Source organism: Diabrotica virgifera, chromosome 3 (assembly GCF_917563875.1).
Source record: "Diabrotica virgifera virgifera chromosome 3, PGI_DIABVI_V3a".
Lineage (NCBI taxonomy): Eukaryota > Metazoa > Arthropoda > Insecta > Coleoptera > Chrysomelidae > Diabrotica > Diabrotica virgifera.
The window spans coordinates 244,641,267-244,663,378 of NC_065445.1; the positions used below are offsets into that span (position 1 = coordinate 244,641,267).

Consider the following 22,112-nt stretch of genomic DNA (forward strand, 5'->3'; position numbering starts at 1 on the left):
CATAGAAAATTTTTTAGTTAGAATGTGTTTTCTGTATTTACTGGATATAATATATTTTATCTCGGACCTGGCGGTGCAATTTTATTAAAGAAAGTTGTTGTCCATTCCCCTTCTATTGTTGAATTTATTGGTGGTTTGTACACATTCTTTAGCTTTTTAACCTGTCTAGTCGAGTTGTGAGTATTCTGTCTTGTTTATACTGTTTCTTTTAATCTCTGTTCTTCTCTATGGTTCCAATTGGACATCAACGTGTCTTCTTTATGTACGGCAACAATAAAACAATAAATGAATAAATAATGTATATATTTAGAAAGCAAGTATTTATTTTGTGTAAATAATCTTTAAAAATGTAACAACTGAACCGATTAAAAAATCATTTTTCTACTTAACACAGTGTTTAACCAGAAGAATGTACACAAAAGAAAAAAGTTTCAGTTAAAAAATACTAACATATATCTATTATTTCGATTTGAAAAATAAATAAAGGAATTGAGTGAAATTTTAAACGAAATTTGTATACTCCAAATAGGGCATCTATCAGAGATTATATACGCGGAGTCCCACGCTCAAAGGAATGAGATTTTACAAACGCGCATGTAGATCAGTATAGTCTGATAGCAAATCTGTTAAATTTAAACTCTGTCAAACAATGTGGTTTTTAAAAATATTCTTCAGTTATAACTATATACAGAATAAGCCCAATAAAAACGGGACATACGCAGTTAACACATTGTATCGGAACTACATTTGAAATAAACGACCAATATAAAAATTCGACACACATAAATCATAGCAACGTTACAATGGGCATGTATAAAATATCGTTCAACTAGAACCTGTCTCCTTTTACGAGTGAGGCCATGAGCCAAGTCGAAAGTAACCGGTCGCGTGTCGCATATCGATAGGTAGTTGAACGACATTTTATACATGCCGTTCTTAACGTTGCTATGATTTATGTGTGTCGAAGTTTTATATTGGTCGACTATTTCAAATGTAGTTCCGATAAACTGTGTTAACTGCATATGTCCCGTTATCATTTGGCTTATTCTGTATACGAAACACGCAGAGTTGTTGCCACAAAGCGGCAAGTGATATAATATCCGAAGAAATCATCGTTTATTTAAAGACATTACCTGTTATACTGAATTCGCTTAGCCCAGACGCTAGTGACGTTGGTAATTTCTTTTTTAGCAAGTTAGGTGGCTAGACGTGACTGAAAATTACTACACAACCAACCATACCTGCTCATAACCAATTTTATTAAGAGTACACAGACATTAATAATCAATAAATATTTATTTACACCATTTTAATGTATTGATAACAATAAATGAGAAAATTATTTATTGTTCAAAATAAAAATATTTTGTAGAAATAAGTTCCACAAAATTTTATGGGTCTAGTATACATTTCCACTATTTCCAATAATTCTTCTTTTTTTAATGAAAGATAAAGTTGATTTGAGCAGTTAATAGTGTGAGGTAAGAATTTTTGTGCTGTATGTTTCCTATTCCGAATGTGTTAAGATGAATCTCGGCTGAGCGAATTCAGTATACCTTCATAATAAAGTCAAAAGTTGTAAACAATCTCAAATCGTAAACCAACTTTAACAGGCAATGATTTTCAGTTTCCTTATCTAACTACAAAATTTAGAGGGTTACAGTGATCATCGACATTTCTTTTGTTTATAAGTTTTCGATAAATATTCATTATTGCCACGATATTTGATTTTCTCTTAAATATAATAAACATTTTTTACTTTTAGTACAAAATTATACACACACTAAATCTAATAAATGTCCCGCAAGGAGTATACTTCAAGATCTTAAAGTTTTATTATTACAAAATAGACTAAAATAAAAAATAACTCAAGCTAAATAAAAAACAACAAAATAAACAACAACTTTTTACAAATTAGTCATATCTCGCTACATCAAGGCTTCGAGGATAGTAGTTCAAACATACAAGGTGCGTTAAGAATGGTTTTGGCTCACAATATCTGTTTTCTTTTTATTTTCGTAGATTTATAAACCTCAGTATACATCCCTTACATGTACGTTTATTTGCTTTCTTTATTTCTGGGCCTCTTAACCATACATGTTGCTACGGTTAAAGAAGCCATCTTTGATTACTCATTCCAGGTTAATATGGTTTATCACCAATGGCAACACTGCACTGAAGTATAGTTATACATAACTAAGTTTTTACCACATGTCATGTGGCCACATCTATGAGTATATAATATAATTAACTTCTCTTGCCAATGTAGTCAGCGTAACAAATTTAATGATTAATCGTAAAAATATGAAAAATATTCAATTTATTTTTAGTTCCCTCTAGTATATAATATTTTGAAACCAATTTCAAGTTTGTACTGGAAGAATTATTACACATATCTGAGTATCAATGAAAGGTACCGAGTTATCAGAGCGATCGGTCATGCGCATTTCGCTGCCATCTGTCGCCAAAAGGCATTTTGCTTGTGGAGTCAGAAGCCACTGTCGCCAAAAGGCGTTTTGTCTCGAGTCAGGTGCCAATATCGCCTTTTGGCTTTTCAAAAACCGTTAAATTTAATAGATTCTTTTAGTATTGGCTCAATACTAAAGTAACTAATAAATGAGTGACAGCGAAAGTGATAATCGTGCCTAACTATGCTACATTTTCGTTGTTATTACACTGCAATAAATTATCATAAAAAATAATTATTATGACGTTTCTTATACACCATTTTTGTTGGGAAGTTTTGAAGTTTCTGCAGCAAACGGATATGTAGTTAATATGCTTATATTGGTATAAATACAATAATTTCGATAGTACATAAAAAGATTCTAAAATTCACTATTTTTAGTCAATTGAATACAAATTTATTATGAACTTGTACATTATTAGTCATCTCAAATTAAGAATTACTGAGGTACCATCACAAAATTCAATTTTTGATTGTTTTTTATTTGCCAGTTCAAATCATTGTCGATATTTCTGAATGCTGTACCATTAATGCACCTTGTACCAGAAACAGCAATAAATTTCGAGAAAATTGAAGTGCAATACCCTGTATATTTTCAAAATTCTAACAACTACCAATGATTATAATTTTCCTTTTTTATATGAAGCTTTTTATACACCATCTCATGATTTGTAAGCAAAAATGAGTTATTACAGTTATAAAGTCCAGAATTATATATTCGACACAAGAGATATACCGATTTCTAAAAGACATTCAACATGAGGCAGGCCCAGGAATTAAAAATGGTGAAAATTTGGTTCAAATAAATGCTAAACTCAAACGATATAAAGTAGTGAAAAAAAAAAAGAGATGGAACCTGATAGATTTTTTACGGGATAAGTAATAGAAACATAGTCATAAAAGAAGTCCTAATCCAATCAGTTCTTTTACTGATAAGAGAAATATTGATAAGGACGGGGAATGTATTCTTGTCTCACTATCCTACAAAGACAAGTACTTCTAAATATAACAGGAGCTTTGAATAGTACAGAATCAGCATCGTTAGAGGCTATCCCAGGAATCTTCCTCTTACAGATCTACTTGAGTAATCCATCTTTATGACTCTCAAGGTCTCTACAAGGTTGGAAGCATTTAAGAGCACATCCAATAAAGGAAAACAATACTAAAGATTAGAAAAGTAACAAGAAAGATGAAAATAGAAATTACATGCAGCATACAGCGGTGAGCCTTCTTCTATTCAGTCTTTATAGCGAACCAAAGTCTCTTATCGTCGACATAAGTACTTTGATCATGAGAATATCCTATAAAATTTCTTTAAATTGAAAGAACCTGTTCATATACCACTCAATTTTCTCTTTAACACATTACAAATGTTCATTAACAATAAGCCTTGATATCTATAGAAGTAAATGAATCAACAATGTGATATTTTAACAATTTACAATTTGAAAAAAATACCTGTATATATAAAATCTAGCAATAGGTCCACCTAGATCTGTCTAAATTTTCAAAAATAACTATTTCAGCCGTATTATTTAAAAAACTAAAAAATGACTTAGCCTTTTTTTCATTTATAATTCATAATACAACTATTTTACATAATAATTCTTTGTGTCGTGATAGTTTTACGCAATATTTAAATATAAAATTCTTTCTACAGTTCAAATTACATATCTAGGAAAATTATGTTTCTACATATAAACTTCTCACATTGACAGTTGACATACGTCAGTTAAGTTAGAATTATATTACTATACTAGATAATACAGTAGATACAGTAGTAATACAATGGAAATGACTAGAGAGATGGAATATAAAAAAAAGTGAATGGGAATAAAACAGGAAGAACGGAATATATGATAACCTGAAAGAATACGGTCTCACATTAGAACATGGAGACATCACATGAAACAGATTGAATCCCTGGAAGTATATTACACGTACATGCTACAAAACAAATACACTATGAATCAAAAATCGGAAGTTACATTTGACAATTGAAGTGACATTTAGTTACTTTGACAATTTAAACAATTGATACAGCACAGATATACTACAAATTGAAAACGAGATGACATATACAACCGAAATAAAAATGATATTTTTTATTCAAATATTGCATAGAACTAATAAGACAACAAAGAGTTAACAGTTCTCAAAGTTGATGCAATTTGAGGACCGTGGATCAAGTTGCATAACACTGGGACTATTCCATGTAGCTAATTATTTATAATCAATAAATAAACATAGTTAAAGTTCTAGCTTTAACAGTGATATCTATTTTATGCTCAAAGAAAGCTTTTGCAGTATGTTTCTGTTTTTTTTTTCAGTATTGTCAACTCATTAAAGCTTTGACAGATTAACATCAATTTAGCTAATATAGATCAATGTAAAACTATGTCACCAGATATCGTTAAATATTTATCTTTAATAAAATGAAATAATTTAGTAAGATTGATTTGTTGGGACCATACAAAGGACTGGTACTATTAAATTACTATACATTGGAAAGTACTATTTATACATTCTAATTGCGCAACCGGTGGGAATGAGAAGATGGGGTAGACCAAACCTGAGGTGGATAGGCAGGATAGCACCCGATGCTGAGAAGATCGATGTTGCTAACTGGAAAATCCAAGCAAGAGGCAGAAAGCTAGAGAAGATCGAGGTTCTTTAAGGGCTATAGCACCATGATGATGATGATGATGATGACATTGGAAAGTACAGAAAATTTGTATTTTTAACTAATTTTTGAGCTGATTTTGAGTTGATCATGTTGTTCAAAATTTTGATGAGAATAACCGGTCGGAAAAACATAACGAGCCGATTTAATAACAATATTAATAAAATAAAATACACATATACGGTATGAAAAATAAGAAGAAAACAGTGAAAGTCTTCTCACAAATAGCAACATAAATGGTGGTATAAACCCAGTGAAAGAGACGAAACATCGATTAATGGAAACAATGATCACATTTAACACGTTGGCTGCCGTGAGACAGAAATGTTGTGTCTCATGTTGTTGTTGATAGTAGCCGCGTGACACACCGTAGTTATCTCAAAAACATAGAAACGGGAGGCTCGTGACCGTAGGGACCCACTTTTTTTAACATTACGGCAGCCAACGTGTTAACAGAACCTTAAAATTGAACAAAGGTTTACAAAAAATTCGAGTTCAGGACCAAAAGATGTTCGCAGCTGATGCCAAAACAGACTTATATTTATATACATCCTTAAATACCATCGCCAGATTTCGGAATGAGGTTAAAAACAACTAATATCCAAGAAAAACAATGAGACAAGTCCAACGTATAGACAGAAAGAGAACATAACTACAGTAAGGTTATTTTAGGTTATGTTATATTCATATTGGGATTCTCCAGGAGTTTGAAACATAAATTGTATAAAAATGGCACTTTATTGTCGATATTGGGTGACTGGTTTACTAACATATTTTTCATTTTAACTTCTACAGTAAAAAACTGGTTTACAAACACCAAAATTCAAAAGGTGCTAAGAGTATTACAAAAAAAAATATATAATTTTAAACCATATATTTTAATCACAGATAAATTGAAACAATAGCAAAAATTTTAACAAAATTGATATGTTTAATGCTGAGGTACACTTATTCAAAACAAATAATAATGTCTAATTTATTTAAAACTGACACAAGAACTTTACAATTGTTAAACAAATAACAAATTTGTTTTAAATGTAAAGCATTATTTACAAACTATTAAATTGTGATAGCACACAAGGAATGGATCTTGTATATTTTTTAAACAAGAAAGGAAATAATAAGTGCGTTCGCAGAGTAGTCAGGGACTAGTACTAGTCCCTGTCAACTCCCAACTTCACTTAATATAAATAATACCGTTAATAGATACATATACCAGGTATATTTACTATTAATTTGAATAATTAATTATTAATATTAATTAATAGTAAATATACCTCGTATATTTATCTATTAACGGTATTATTTATATTATTTTAAAGTGCGCATGCGATTTTCTGATAATTTATCACTGACTAAGGCTCTGCGAGCGCAATTAATTTGTTTATCTTTAATCTTAACAGTGACACATAGGTGTTGCTTCGACAATTGTGGCATAGTCTTAAACATCTGCTAAGAGGAGTTATAGCATTGTTTTTTATACACATATTGGAACATTGGCTTATCTTACTGGAACTTTTATCCAAAGGATACTTTCGTAGATAAGTCATTATGAAATTTTTAAATTATGTTTCTATTATAGTAGTTGCAAAGGCAGTAATAAGAACGGCTAAAAGAAAGTTGATAACTCACAAATCTTTAAAATGATGGAGGAATTTATCAGGACAAAGACACATACGAAACAGTTCATTGCAGAACATTCGCCAAAATTTACGGCAGACTCAATAAGCAAAGACAAGAAAACAGTCAAAGCCATACTGTAAGCCGAACAGGCAGTTGAAGCTGATGGTATTGGCCGGTGATGACCTATGCACATTCTGTCAGCTAGAAGTAGAAACAACAGAGCACATTTTATGTCAGTTTGACAGCCTGGAATGGTTCTTTGCATTAGGCGAAGAAAAGCCACTGGCAAAGAGCTTTATGAAAGGTCCAGTCTCGAAGTTGTTAGACCTTTTAAAAAGGGCCAGGCTAGAGAATGTAATATAAAGCTAGAGCACCACAATAGATCTGAAAAGGTCTCACTGGAATAGGAAAAAAAGCCACCTCATTTAATCCATATATCTATTGTGGTATATTTTAAAGTTGCTTATTTCCCTTTCTTCAAATTTTAAGATCAGTAGGTCTCAAGACATCAAGTTATTAACTATAGAGCGTTTCACGTTAATAATAGAACATTGCGGAGATAGCCCCAATTATTTCTTATGGACGATAGAAGCGCGCCGATGCCACGCCGTATAGACTAGAATGAATCGTATATCGGCAGTCGAGTATCCACCCGTGCGCGAGAGGTTTGGCAACACTGATCTCTGTAAGCGTAACGTTCTATTCTTAACGTGAAACAAAGTATAGCAACTAACTCTTCGATGTTAATATTATTAAACGATAATGAACAATTGTTTCATAATCCATAATCAAGTTCATGCTCCATAATCGAGTCCCGGCGTTCATCTATCACTGGCGTTTTATGAAAACTAATTACAACAAAATTCGTAAAAAACTTTGAAATATTTGTAATCCGCCAAAAAAATGATAGAAATTACATAATTTGTGGCATTTTTTTAAGTGTACAATATGATTGCTGGTCTTTCATCCGGAATCCCATGATCGCACTAGGAATTGGAAACTACCGGTAATAACCTAAAACCGGTTTTTTACTCCGCAATAATCAATTTTCCGGTTTATCTGTTCTGGTTTTAACCGGTTCTTTCTTTTTAAAGTAATATCCAGTGAAAATCCTCGGAAGAATCTTTGGACCCTACCACGACCCGAACCAATACCGAATTAGAACAAATCCCGAAGTCAAACAGATGTATAGGGATAACGACGTAGTCCAAGAGATTAAATCCTAACGTCTAAGGGCTGGCCATGTTCATATACTCCCTAATAACCGCCTTACCAAGTTAACCTGGAATGAAGCCCCGACAGGAAGAAGGTCATTAAACGTCTCTGTATGCGATGGAGACATAACATATGGTTTAACATAGATTTAAAAACAATGGGTCACCCACTGACTCCTGTCACAGACGACCGATCAAGATGGAAGCGAGTTGTTAGCCACCCTGGGTTGTAGTGCTACGAGAAGAAGCACATGCACAGACTTGCGCCGCGCATTGTAGTTCTGCTCCGAGCAGAGCGACGCGGAGCAGAACAGCTCGACCGGTTGGAGCGTGCCTTTATGAGATCTATATGAAAAATTATTACTCCTTCCTATTGGAAATATTCACGACGAAGCGGAAATTTGCATTTTTTTTTGTTATGAATTTCTTTGTAATGTTTTTAAGCTTATCCCACCTCATGTGTGATCACGTCTATAATAGTCCATCTGATATTATTGTACAATGACGTTTTTGGTCAATTTTATTTAAAATAAGACAAGTTACACACTGTTGTAGTAGTGTCTTGTTAAAGTTGGTGAAAAATTTCTAACAGAAACACACTGAATTAAAAAAATAAAACCATCTAGATTATATATAAAACTTTTCTTTATGTATCCAAATACAGCGAACATCACTTTTTGTGCAATCATAAAAAGTGACACCGGCATATTCTCGTAAAGAAAAAAGCATACACACATCGTTACATATATATTTTTTTCCTATTACACATTTTTTACATATTTATATGGTTTTGTTTATTTTATTTTTAACAAAAAGAGGAAAAGAAACTATAAAATATTATCACCGTCAAAAAATAAGTATTTATCCTACAACGTCTATTCCGAAAAGAGTACCTTTCATACAATTGTCCTAGGAAAGAAATTTTTATACACTCTATCACTTCCGCTATGTAACTTAGAAGCAGTTCCAAACTATATCGTACTTGTTGGAGTCATCTCCATACATTTCATGATTTTTAGCCACACACTGCCTTATTTTTGACAATATGTTTTAAGACGCGTATAAATAAATAGGGAAGAAGTGAAACGCAAAAGAAATCAGAAGACGAATTGAAATAGCCATAATCAAAACTATCCATAGCGTCAAAGGCCTCGGACTTCCAAATGTAGATGTAAAGCTGCAAAATCCAGACGACTAAATACAGGGTGTCCCCGAAAATAGTGCGTTCCTTAAATGTATAGGTAGAAGGCACCATGTAGAGCAAAAAAGTCTTATTAACATTTTTTTCTAAATGCAACTGTTTGGCTAAAAAACCAAAATACATTTAGGTATGCAAATTGAAATATGACAACTATTTATACAAAAATCTAAACATAGACAATCACAATTCAAAAATAGTTGCAGCATTTTAGCCATAAGTATCAATTATTTTGCAGGTGTGCCTGTCTGACCTACATTTGTGGTGTCAATAAACTAAACTAAATTACAAACAATTCTTGTGCAGTGATGCCAAATTAGTTATTTTATGAAAATAAAAGTTCGCTTATATGGCGAACAATGTATTTTTTTTTTTTTTGGAACGGTTAACTTGAGAAAAGAAGGAGTTTTTTGTTCTACATTGTATATTATATCCATACCTTAAAGGAACGCACTATTTTCGGGAACACCCTGTATATGTAGAATATGGACAGAATCAACTGTCCATGGAACTGTATCAAGAGTCTTTGGGCGGACATGTAATTATAATCTTCTTCCTCTAAGCAATACTGCTAGTTCATTGGCAGAGAGATACCTCTATGGAAGGTTGTCACACCACCTTTGCACGGTCGACCGATACTTCTTCAGTAAGTAAAGAGACCGATTCTTCTTCGAAGAAGTATGTAATTATAATACATGAGGAAATTATGGATGGATACTCCAAAACAAAGAGAATCAGCATTTATACAGATAGCCAAGCGGATATTTTTGGAGTAATAAACCCACTCACTGAATCAAAACTGGCGAGGAACTGTAAAGATCTCCTCAACAACCTGGCAAAAGATAATAAAGTGTCTTTAATCTGGGTGACGAGTCATGAAGGGGTGCATGGAAATGAACGCGCAGGTTTGTTGGCAAAAAAAGTTCAAAAGAAACTGTTGTAGGTCCAGAACCATTCTGTACCATCACCAAAGAGGCAACAAAAAAAAAGAGGTTCCAAACAAAAGAGGTTCGGAAGTGGCTGATAAGGAATCATCAAAAGAAGTGGAGAGCTATTCAAGGGCATTATTTGGTTATTCATAAATCATTGATAAAAACTGTCGGAGAATTTGATGAAAGAGAGATTAAAATTGTCACCAAAATGATAACTGGACACTGTCGTTTAAGAAAACAGCTATACAAACTCGGGAAGGTGAATGAACCATGGTGCACAAAATAACGTGAAGAAGAGACTGCCATACACATCATATGCTGTTGCAATGTGCTAAGTTATGAGGAATTAATGCACAGGTCAACTGAAGATTGGACCAGAAGATATCCTAAAATTACCAATAAGGAAACTGTTGACCCCTTGTTGGGCTTACAAAAAAAGACAAAAATCTGAAAAGAACCATTTTGCAAAAACCCAGAAAAATGAAGAGCTCGTCTGATGGTGGTAGCGGTGATGCGACCGGTGTTTACTGTGACTGCCGAAACGACTTCTCTTTTCAGCCAAATATCCCAGTTCCAAAATGTCTTCTATCCCCTTTTCGTGAAGAGGCGAAAAAGCCTAAACGCGGTTGTCATGACTCAACTTCGAAATCACATTCTTATTTTCTTCCCATGAAAAACCATAACGATAGCTTAGTGTGAAAACCTCGTATCTCATTTCACAGAAAATTTTACAGGAGAGACTTTAAACTTAATTTCTGCAAGCTATAACTTAAAACAAAAAGAATGTGTGTGTACTTTGTACGCACGTAAGAAGTTATACTTCTATTATATAATTTCAACGAAATAAATATAATTAACAGTTTATTTGTATTTTATTTAAATATTAAACTAACTTTCTTACCTACCACTTTCAAAAATCTTTTATTAAAACAATACCAAAAATTAAAAAAAAAGAACATGAATCGTCCGGGATTTGAACCCTGGACCTCTCGATCTCTGGTCCAATGCTCTACCAACCAAGCTATCAAGCCCCGTCTACGTGACGTCTCGGATATAATTACACATCACGGTGACAAATACATCAAGTGAAGTATAAAAATGTTATAATAGATATTTTATTATCTTACTCCCGAGGAAGACAAATCCAAAGACAAAAATAATAATAAATAATACATTTACTAAAAACACTAATATATTCTTTTAATGACTTATTTGCGCTGATTCATACATAACTTTAAAGATTAGCAACGAACTACATACTGTCTGTGTGCGCATGCGCCCAGAATTATAAAATTTCACTCTCAATCGTAAAGAAGTATAACTTCAAAAAAACTATCTTTACACATTTTTGATTCTGAGTACGTTTAGATCGTCACACATACATTTTTCATATATATTTTGGGTTAGAGTATGCAGAAATTCAGTTTAAAGTCACTCATGTAAAATTTTCTGTAAAATGAGATATGAGGTTTTCACACTAAGCCATGGATAACGTATCTTGGAGAAAAATGGCTAAATACAGGAACGAATCGATAGGTTTGCTGAGGGAGGCTAGGACTTGAATTTTGCTGTGAAGCCACAGAATGGATGGTACAAAAACTTACATAATGTATTAATCCTTGATAAATAAACATAAACACGCACATACTGACACACGCTGGACTAGTATAACATTTTAAATACCAATGAAAGCAAAAATGTAAAAGAAAATTTTTCCAAAACATCCACATACTTATCAAAAATCTTTTCTTATGGCATAACACGGTTGTTTTTAAGAAAACTCCCCACATACGATGGTTTTCTAGTTGGAACTGCTTTTTCTTCATATCACTAAACAATCAGTCACTTTTTACATGATCATTCCTAAAATATATTTAAAAATTAAAATACATAGGATACAGGTTTGGATGTGACAATTAAATTTTATTTTTGAATTTAGTGCACCCTTACCCTGTTAAATGATACATCGAATATAACAACAGCCTCTATCATTATATACAGAATGTTCCGGTGTATAAAAATCTATGTTTTTTTTTATTTAAGAGACTTTTGATGGACATATAGATATGTACGAATGATACATATTTCCCAATTTGTGTATTAAAATTATTAAATTTATTAACACAGCTATGCACAGTTCATTTACCATTATATTTTTGGCTACAAGAATTAAGCATTGGTTGGTTTCAGTAAAACTGCAGCAGGTTTTGAAACTGTAACTCACATGGAAAATATATTCAATGGATGTGATCATAAGTGACAATAAAAATATAAAAGAATAATAAAGAAATAATACAGAAAGAGCTTGTTATAAAAAAAAAGAAAAATGATTAGTATGTATTTCTATACAAAGGAAATAAATAGAAAAGAATTCGAACTATTGGTCATTCCAAAAAGATTGAAATAAAGCAACATCTGTAGTTGTAGTCCACCATATCAAAAATTGTTAAGAACATTTAAAAGAAGTCCTTTGCGGACTCTTTTGGAAGATACCAAGAGGCTTGAGGTTTCTCAGCCAAAAATATCTGGGGCACAGAGGAGGTTGCTTTAGACTTTAGGAAAGGCTCTAGACTCTAGACAATTCTGAAATACCACATGCTGTTAAAAAATCTGTGTCTGATAGAAGAAGCCCTCCTGAGGAGAAATTAACAAAAAGCAGCAGAACTGCTGATGCCTCTTCTAAAAGGTTCAGCGGCAACTACAAATCTGCTCGTACTGGGATAAAAACTGCAGTCATTCTCGAAGAATACCCAGATATTTATGTGTTTTAAAATGACATTGGGGCAATAAAAGGTGCTCTAACTAAAGGTTCTTTGCGCACCTCGGTTGCGAAGACCGACTCATGAATGGGTACTATGGGTTGATATGTGCTGACTATGAGTCCTTTAAGACTACTTTTTGGAAGAAAATACTGAGTGGAAGGTCTTTAAGGCTGAAGAACTCCCAAAATTCATGCGCGTCCTGATGTACCTTCCAGAGACTAAAAACGAGGATCTAAAGGTTCCATTTTCACGAATTGGAAAACAAAGTCCTGGACCCAAGAACAATCGTTGGGCGATGTTGGGTTCTAAACCAACAGCTGTCGGAGGACTGCATGCGAGTCTCTGGGTTGATACGGAGTCAGAGGACGAGCTCAAAAGGCTTTAATTACCTTCGCTTTTCCAGCGAGCTAGCATTATGTCGTTGGAAGAAAGCAAAACAAAAGAGGCGGGACACATTGGGGGAATCAAAGCCTACACCATTACTTTGAAAGTGCAGAAGGCAGAAGAGAAATCTATGCAGGTGGAAAAAATTACAAAAATATATGCTAAAAATGAACAAACTGCAAATTTATGATTGCGCAGATCAATGCGCAGCACAAAAAAACAGCAACAGTCCTATTGTGCCAGAAAATAGCTGAGAAGAACATTGGCATGGTGTTTATTCAAGGACCGTGGATAAATGAAGGTGAGATAAAGGGACTAAATGTTAAGGGATGGGAACTAATTTTGGGAGTACCAGACACTAAAATAAGAACTTATATCTTTTGTAGGATTGATCTGAACCTGGTAACGGTTATGGAGCTCTGTAGGGGAGAGATGACAGCTGCCAGAATTAAATTAAATCCTACTAATTGCTATTTTGTAATTTAAAGAAGGGTTCTGGAATCCAATCACACGTTTCTTACTTTGCTTGGGTCTCATGTAACAAGAATTCGACAAGACGAGATTTTAAAGACCTATCTACAGTTGAACCAGAATATGAATAGACCTGAACATACTGTGTGTTCTAGCAAATTTCAAATTACTGCACACAGCACTCAATTGATCGAGAACCGCTTAGCTGTTTATGTGGATATTTTCACTACAGAAGCGATTCGCGACGTTGACAAGTTTTGTGCAAAATCTCAATTTTTAATAATAGTATTTTTAAATCTTTTACCAACACCAGGAGGTTACCAATACAAATTTTAAGACAATTATCATTTTGTCAATAAAATAGTTTGTACCCGAGTAATAAAATTTTAAGTGTAAATTCATTCTGGATTAACTTCATCAAACATTTTATACAAAATAATGTTACCTTGCCGCTAAGAAATAGGTAGTGATTTTTCCTACATCTGAAAAGTAAAAATAATATGTAAGGGGAAAAATTATGGAATAAATTCATTTTTTCGAGAATGGGAGATTTTGGAGAAATCCCAAAACAGATCGATTTTTGTTTTTAAATTATGATTTTTTAGCAGATATATCATACTAATGACGTCATCTATCTGAGCGTTATGACGTAATCGATAATTTTTTAAATAAGAATAGTAGGGGTCGTGTGATAGTTCATTTGAAAGGTTATTCAATTCTCTTTTCAGTAATATAAACATTACCATAATAATTTATACAGTGTGGCCAAAAAATAACGTTTTAAATAAATTCATTCACACAAAACGAAGAATGTGTGTGATTTATTTACTTCAAAAAACATTTTACTGACGTCAGAGAAACAGAAAAAAATATTTATACGACAAATAAACATTGCTTCTCGCTTAAATTAGATGTCAAACTGCCAAGCGGCAAGTGGTTGGCAGCTTTAACATTGAATTTAAGCGAAAAGCAATGTTTACTTGTGAAATAAACAAATAAACATATAAAAATAAACATTTTTTCTATTTTATGACTAAAATGTATTTTGAATTAAATAAATAACATACATTCTTCTTTTTGTGTGAATTAATTTAATTCGAAAATTATTTTTTTTGCCACCCTGTATAATTATGGTAATTTTTATATTACTGAATAGAGAATCAGACGACCCCTATTCTCTTTTAAAAAAATTATCGATTACGTCATAACGCTCAGATAGGTGACGTCACTAGTATGATAAATAATATGCCAAAAGATCATAATTTAAAAATAAAAATCGACCTGTTTCGGAATTTCTCTCCAAAATCTCTCATTCTTGAAAAAATGAATTTATTCCATAATTTTGCCTCTCACTGTATATTGATCTTCGCAAATGATAATTCAAAACAGAGTAATGAAACATATATTTCTATGCTCGTTCGGAACATTCTGTAATTTTACATAAAACGTAAAAAATTTCATTCCGTAAACATTCCCGCACCACAGGCTCAACGTAGCGCCATGATAGCACAAGCACTTTTTTAACAGAAAAAAAAATAGTTATTTTTGACGATATCTTGTAACACTTTGGTGTCAACATGCAGTTGAATTATTAAATAATAAATTATTAAGGCCCCGAAATGCCGGGTTACTACTCGGACGGTCCTTAAAAAAGGGTTAGGATTTCTGCCGTATTTTTTTTATAAGACATCAAGTTGTAGGGTTATTCTATGTTTTCCTCTGATATTTTATTAATTTCTAAATGTCACGAGGAGATGACCATAGATTGTCTAACCATAAGAAACGCTGTTATTTTTTTGTAATTAATAGTAAAGACCTGCTGCTTAAAATGCTTTTTAATAAACGTTTTTCTTTATTTTTGAGTGTTTTTTTTTATACGATTTCATGTATAAAAGGTATAAAAAAGTATCATTTTAATACCTATTATCGGTTGTAAAGAGTAGCGGGAACAAGCGACCCAGTATAGCGAACATTGGAAGAAACTGAGGGAGGCATATGTCCAGCAGTGGACGCAATTTGATGAGTAATGTTGATTTGTAGTATAATTACGATCTAACAGTCAGAAGGTAATGCCAGATTTACTTCTTTCGCTTCTAAATGCATGGTATATTACTAAATATTCTAAAATAATAATATTAATATTTGCTAATAATTTTTTTACTCTTATTTTTGATTATTCTTTGTACTAACCGTGTATAAAACTAAAAAATATTGTCATAATTATATTAATTGCAGAATGTCTTTGGAATATTGTTAATAACTAGAAATTTATCCTGTCCCACTTAAGACCGTTGTGAAAAATTCAGAAAAAATAATTTAACATTTTAGCCTGAACATCAACGAAAATATATCACAAAAAAATTCCAGCGGATAGAAATAAAAATTTGTGAAAAAGGTAAAAATAAGGTTTTGGAAAAAATATACTATGTTTGGAAAATCGAAAATATTTAAAATGTATGTAAAGGTAAAAATGTGACACCTTTTTTCGGCTTTTTATTAATTTTGCCATCCAGTTCTGTCCAGAAAATCAGAAAAATCTGAAAAAATTGTTGCGTGGAAAATTTAATAGTAACTTAACTGATCTTGTAACTGTGTGTTTATAGAATAATGTTGAAACTATTAAGACACCTCCAATCAAGTTTAATGCTTCACTAATAAACATTTTATGTTGTACCTACTAAATAGATTGTACTTGACCACCTGATGATGAGGTGCACATTTTACACCATTCAACAAACCGATTTTGAGTAAAGACCTTTCCATCTTTTATCTTGTCATTACATATATCGAAGCAGATGAATAGATCAACTACACAAATTGCTTGATTGTGCTCCATTATTGGCCAGATGCAATCTCCAGATGGCCAGATGCTACCTTCTCTCAATTCGCTTGAGAGCCTTAGGTTAAGAATTAATTATGATTCTTGAAAGGTTCAGAAACCATAAATTAGGTAATCTTCTAAACTATGTCTTGGTTTGTATCTCCATCACCCAGAGGCGTAGCTACCGCCGTATCAATTATACGGGGCCCACAACATTCAGGGTCCCAACGTGGCATGTCGATATGTATAAAATTCCATTTAAAAAAATTGAACAATTATTTCACTATTAACACAGTGTAGGTATATTGTTTGGTTATCGACATTTTCGTGTAATGGATTCTTTATCTATCTATAAATTATATTTATTTTATATTCTCTGCCGCTCGCCGTTATCCCGTAACAACATAGCTTTTTTTGTTTTCAAGCTACCTTTCATTGTCCATTCACTGTTGGCTGTATGCGACATTGTACAATGTATAATGCCAAATTGCAATTTTTGTGATCCCTTTACCTTTGAATATTTGTAACAGTGTGTATTGTTTGGGTATATTTTCGTGTAATCTGTTCTTTATCTATAAATTGTATTTAGGTATATCTACTTGCCGTCCGCTCGCCGTTATACTATAAGAACAGAGCTTCTGTGTGTACGCTCATTTTTAATGTCCATACATCCTTGGTTTGAAAAAACTTGAATCTGTTTTTAAACAATGAGTCTCAACAATTCAAATCTATTTTTTGTAGAGTTTACTAGGTTTATTATTATTATCTATATTTGGATGTTATATGCAGAACTTATTACATAGTTCCTAAGGTTGTATTATGTAATTTGCAAATTATTTAAATTTTGCAATAGATTGTTTTGGTTTATTTTATTATCTTTTATTTTGTAATAATATTAACGAGTTATGTAATTTCAGTAAACTGTATTTGTTATTGTTTTTTTTTTCAAATCTTTGTAAGCTTTGTCCATAAAATTGTAAAATTTTCTGTGAAAACAAAGCATATTCCCATTCTATTCTATACAAGCGTTTTTGCTTCTTTTGTTGAACATTTTTTAGCACCATTCCATATCAGTCGTGGAAAAGTGTCCCGCTACAAACTTTGATATGGGGCCCCTGTGGGGCTAGCTACGCCACTGGCATCATCCACTACTTATATAGCTCAAGAAATCTTCAGTTCACTAATTTACTAAGGTACTGGCTTACTAAGCTGAAGAGCCTGTGTTCGATTCCTGGCACTAACACCAGAAATTTGATTTCTAATTTAACTGAGCCGCCACAATGCTTCGGAAGGCAAATAAAGCCGTCAGTCAATCAGTCAGTACTTAAGTGGTCGTTAAGTCATATTAGGGGCGCTTGGGCGATCTGAAAATTCTAACTCCAGACTTGAGCCAGAAGGATGCCATGATTATTATAGTATTTGTTAGTAATGATTTTTTTGGTAGGTACAAGTATGAAATAAGACGAAATAATAAAAAAATATGTGATTTATTTGCTTGTTTTATTTAATAATGTTCTAAGTGGCAAATTGAAGAATCGTTTGAGATCAATCTAATGGTATACTCAACAGAACATAACTAAAAACTTACTTTTATAATATAGAAAATTATTGTTTCGAACAATAACTGATGATACAGACCATTCTACAAAAAAATATTTAAAAATAAACAATATGCAAAGAGAAATAAAGCGTGAAAACGTAAAAAATACAATGATAAATTTTTTTACTTTATTTTATTCTTTTTTTATGGGGATGCGTGGCAAATATAAATACTATCTTAGTGTATATCTCAAACCTCTAGTATATTTGGTTAATTTTTAAAACATTTTCCTACTTTTCTTCACTGTGGATTTTTCGCATTTGCTCCACACTTCACGGAAATATGATTTCTGCGCACCAGGACATGCGCAGTAAATTCAGTGACAAAGGTATCGATATATATTATATAATTTATTCTTTTATATCTTGATAACATAAACAAGTAAAAAGAAAACAGCGGTTCAAACTTCTATTGAAACTCTTTCAAAAATAATTGAAATTGACAATTTCTACTCTGAGACTTCATGTATATGATGTATATGAGTAAAGGAGAAGATGACATCTGACCAAAAAGCTCTTTAGAAAGCTCTTCTATGATAAGATCTTTAGGAAAGCTTTGGTAAGGAATACAGACAATTTCAAATACGTCTCACAAAAAAGATTTAGCGGATAATTGAAAATAAAGATAAATTTTAATATTCATACATAAGCATGGCAATAACATTTGAATATAAAGCAAATTTCTTCACTTGTGGGATTGATTATAGGTTTCACTTGTGGGATATTAATTAATTAATAGTGAAGAGTACACGTTATTTATGGTACGGTGTGATAAATGACATACTTCGCCTGAATTTAGAAGACCCCTTCGACCGGCGGAACGATCAGAAGCTCAGCAATTCTTCAGAAAGGTACCTATGAAGCTTAAGTCACTGCTAAGTGTTCACATTACCTGCTCCTCAGATAGATTTAACTCTGCTATTCAGATAGATTTACATCTGCTATTGATTCATTGCCACCATTTATCTAGCAAATGCCACAAAACGAGTCCTTTTACTAAACTTCACCATATCTATATATATAATATATGGATATATGTAATATATAATATATCTATATAATCTGCGCGACTTAACTTCACCATACTTAGCATTTGTTGGGATTGGAAACATTGAAGCGTATATGTTGTTTCTCCATGTCAACACATTGTTGTATAGGGCTTTTCATTCACAGTCATTTGTTTCGAGCTTCTGTCATGTGTCACATAATATTAATATATCTACGTCGTACGTTATTGGTATAAACCAATGATACAAACCAAAGACGTATGACGTAGATATATTAATATTATGTGACACATGACATAAGCTCGAAACAAATGACAATCGATGAAAAGCCCTATTGAAAGATTACGATTATGTTAATGATTTGAGATTAACAAGTAGAAAGAGACAAACTAAACATAAAACAATGATATAAATATTATAAAATTTATATTATTTTTTAATGTAATATATTGTAAAATATATAAAAATAATAAAATAACAAGAGGTAGAACCCATTTGAATTATTTACACTGTTTAAGAATAACCGAGGGCAGGTTTCTTTTACTGTTCTTATTTAAAATGTACAAAAATCTTTGGAAAACTAAGTGATAGCAAAACTAAATTAGGAACAATTGATGTTTCTGTAGGAATAGCTGCTTAATACATTAAAGCCGAAAAAAATATGAAATGAAACATACATGATTGTAAATAGGAAAAAATAAATAAAATTATTGTCAGCACAAAATAAATATTTTGACTTAACGGCATCTGCTCACGGTACAAGCTCTTAGCTGGCCTGCCAACAACATTCAAAAAAGGAAAAGTGCGTTTCTTTTGTGCTGAAAATAATTTATGAATCATGCCAATCGATTGATTATTTTTCCACAAGGAAGAATTTCCTGTCCTTTCCGTTAATTACAAGTAAAATTTAATAAAAAATGTTTGTCTTTGTAAAAGGTATATCAGTTTAAAAAACCCCTATAGGGCTACCCACATAGAAACAAAACGTTTTCGCTCTGGCACATGAGCATCATCAGTGTTACAAGAACATGGTGAGCCAACCAAAAAATACAAAGGTCAAAACCTTTCAACAACAGATTAAAATACTACGGCGCTAGGGCCGTATCCATAAGAATTATATCCACCCTTTGGATTTTGCCATGTTTGCATTTATATGAGACTTTTAGTCTGTTGTTGAAAGGTTTTGACATTTGTATTTTTTGGTTGGCTCACCATGTTCTTGTAACACTGATGATGCTCTTGTTAGAGACCGAAAACGTTTTGTTTCTATGTCTGTAGCCCTATAGGGGCTTTTTAAACTAATATACCTTTTACCAAGACAAAAATTTTTTATTAGATTATTTTTCCTTATTTACAATCATATACCTTTCATTTCATTTTTTAAGGCTTTAATTAACCAACTATTCTAATATTTTCTACATAAACAATTGATGAAAGACAACAGTTATCGAAACTACCTAGCGATAGACCAGGCTTTCATAAAATCAACAAAGCAATATAATTATTTGCATGCAACATTGTTACATTTTACTGTAAGCACTTCGGACAATATATTTTCGGACAAATAATTTAACCACTACAACCTGATATTTTATTTCGTTTTTTGTGACATTAGTAAAGTGTGTTTGGTTTTTAAGAATCGTCCTAGAGGGACATCTCGAGGCCACCCTCGTTAACTATTTCGTAATATTGCTGAAACTATCGAGTCTTTGTTATCATGGAAAATTCGAGGTTTCCTGTTTTGACACTTTGTCTTTGCTCCCGAAGACGACATGCTTCTTCATCATCTGCTCTCTACAGTTCAAGCAGCGTGTTTTAATAAAGACAGTACTTCTCATCGCTACCGTATCCGTGTATCCGAAATTTCACTAAGTTTTATTTATTTCAAGTTTTATTGGGTTTAAACTACGAAATGTCAGTGATTTGACTAGTATTTTAACGGTTTTTTTTTATTCAAACAAGTACAACACTATCACTTTATCCACGTTTAGGATTCTTCCATGTAGTACTTGACCTTACCGTTCGGCTGATTGATTATGGCTTCCCACGCTGAAAAATAAAAAAAATTCATTAATATTGAAGAATTTTCCCCATACTATGTAGATTGGAAATACCCATGGGTCAATCCAAGCCAAGTGGTCCAAAGGTGGTTGCTTGACTACTTTTAATATTTTTTATTTTTCTACCTTTTAAACTTCAGTATAGAGAGTACAAAATTGTATTCATTTTATTTTTAAAAAATTTATTTTGCCGATGACTTCCAGTTTTGTTAAAGCGTATCGATCATTTTCACGGAAATCATGGCTTCGCTCTTTAGCCAATATTTTCACTGACGTTTGTCCTAGAACAATAAATCAAAAACCAAACTTTTTAGAAAAGTATGAAAAGTATAACTTTTTTACAAATTTTAAAAATAGTCAAGCAACCAACTTAATTTATATTGGACCACTTGGCATGGATTGACCCCCTGTAAAATTTGTAGTTATGAACTGGTTTTAAACAATTCGTTTTTAAATGTCAAGTAAAAAGTTTATTTCCCCTTCCAATTTTCAGGACGTACTACAAAATTTTGTTTGAAAATGTTGTCACTTTTTATTATGAGTGCCTGTATCCAACAGATAGTAATAGATTTTATTTTTTCAGCAATTTTTTCAGATTTGCTTCCCGTTAAAGTTTGACAATATCGTTGCATAGTTGCATTAATATTTAGCAGGCAGTACAAAAAACACTTTGAAAACTAAAGAACAGAAAAGCTGCGGTAAAGATGGTCTACCACCAAATGAATTGTTGAAATACGGTAGAGCGGCAATGACGTATCAATTGAAAGTTGTCATAACTTTCTGATTGATAAACATGTTTCATGTTCTTAAAGATTTTCATTATACGCTGTGAGCTCGTACGTAGAAGGGATATTTACAAATTCTCGAGCGTCAGTAGTGACAAGTCTGTAA

The 22,112-nt window shown here is 32.3% G+C and overlaps 1 protein-coding gene across 2 annotated transcripts in view; it reads right to left on the reverse strand.

The window, feature by feature from the left end:
* Positions 1-286: 286 nt before the first annotated feature.
* The window catches only part of LOC114338519 (CAR1 transcription factor), a 262,177-nt gene continuing 240,351 nt past the window's right edge, over positions 287-22,112 (reverse strand). For both annotated transcript variants that reach the window (XM_028289119.2, XM_028289120.2), the window contains one exon: positions 287-21,210. In XM_028289119.2, the coding sequence (XP_028144920.1) occupies positions 21,149-21,210 (62 nt within the window). In that variant the 3' untranslated portion in view covers positions 287-21,148. The remainder of the gene's footprint in view (positions 21,211-22,112) is intronic.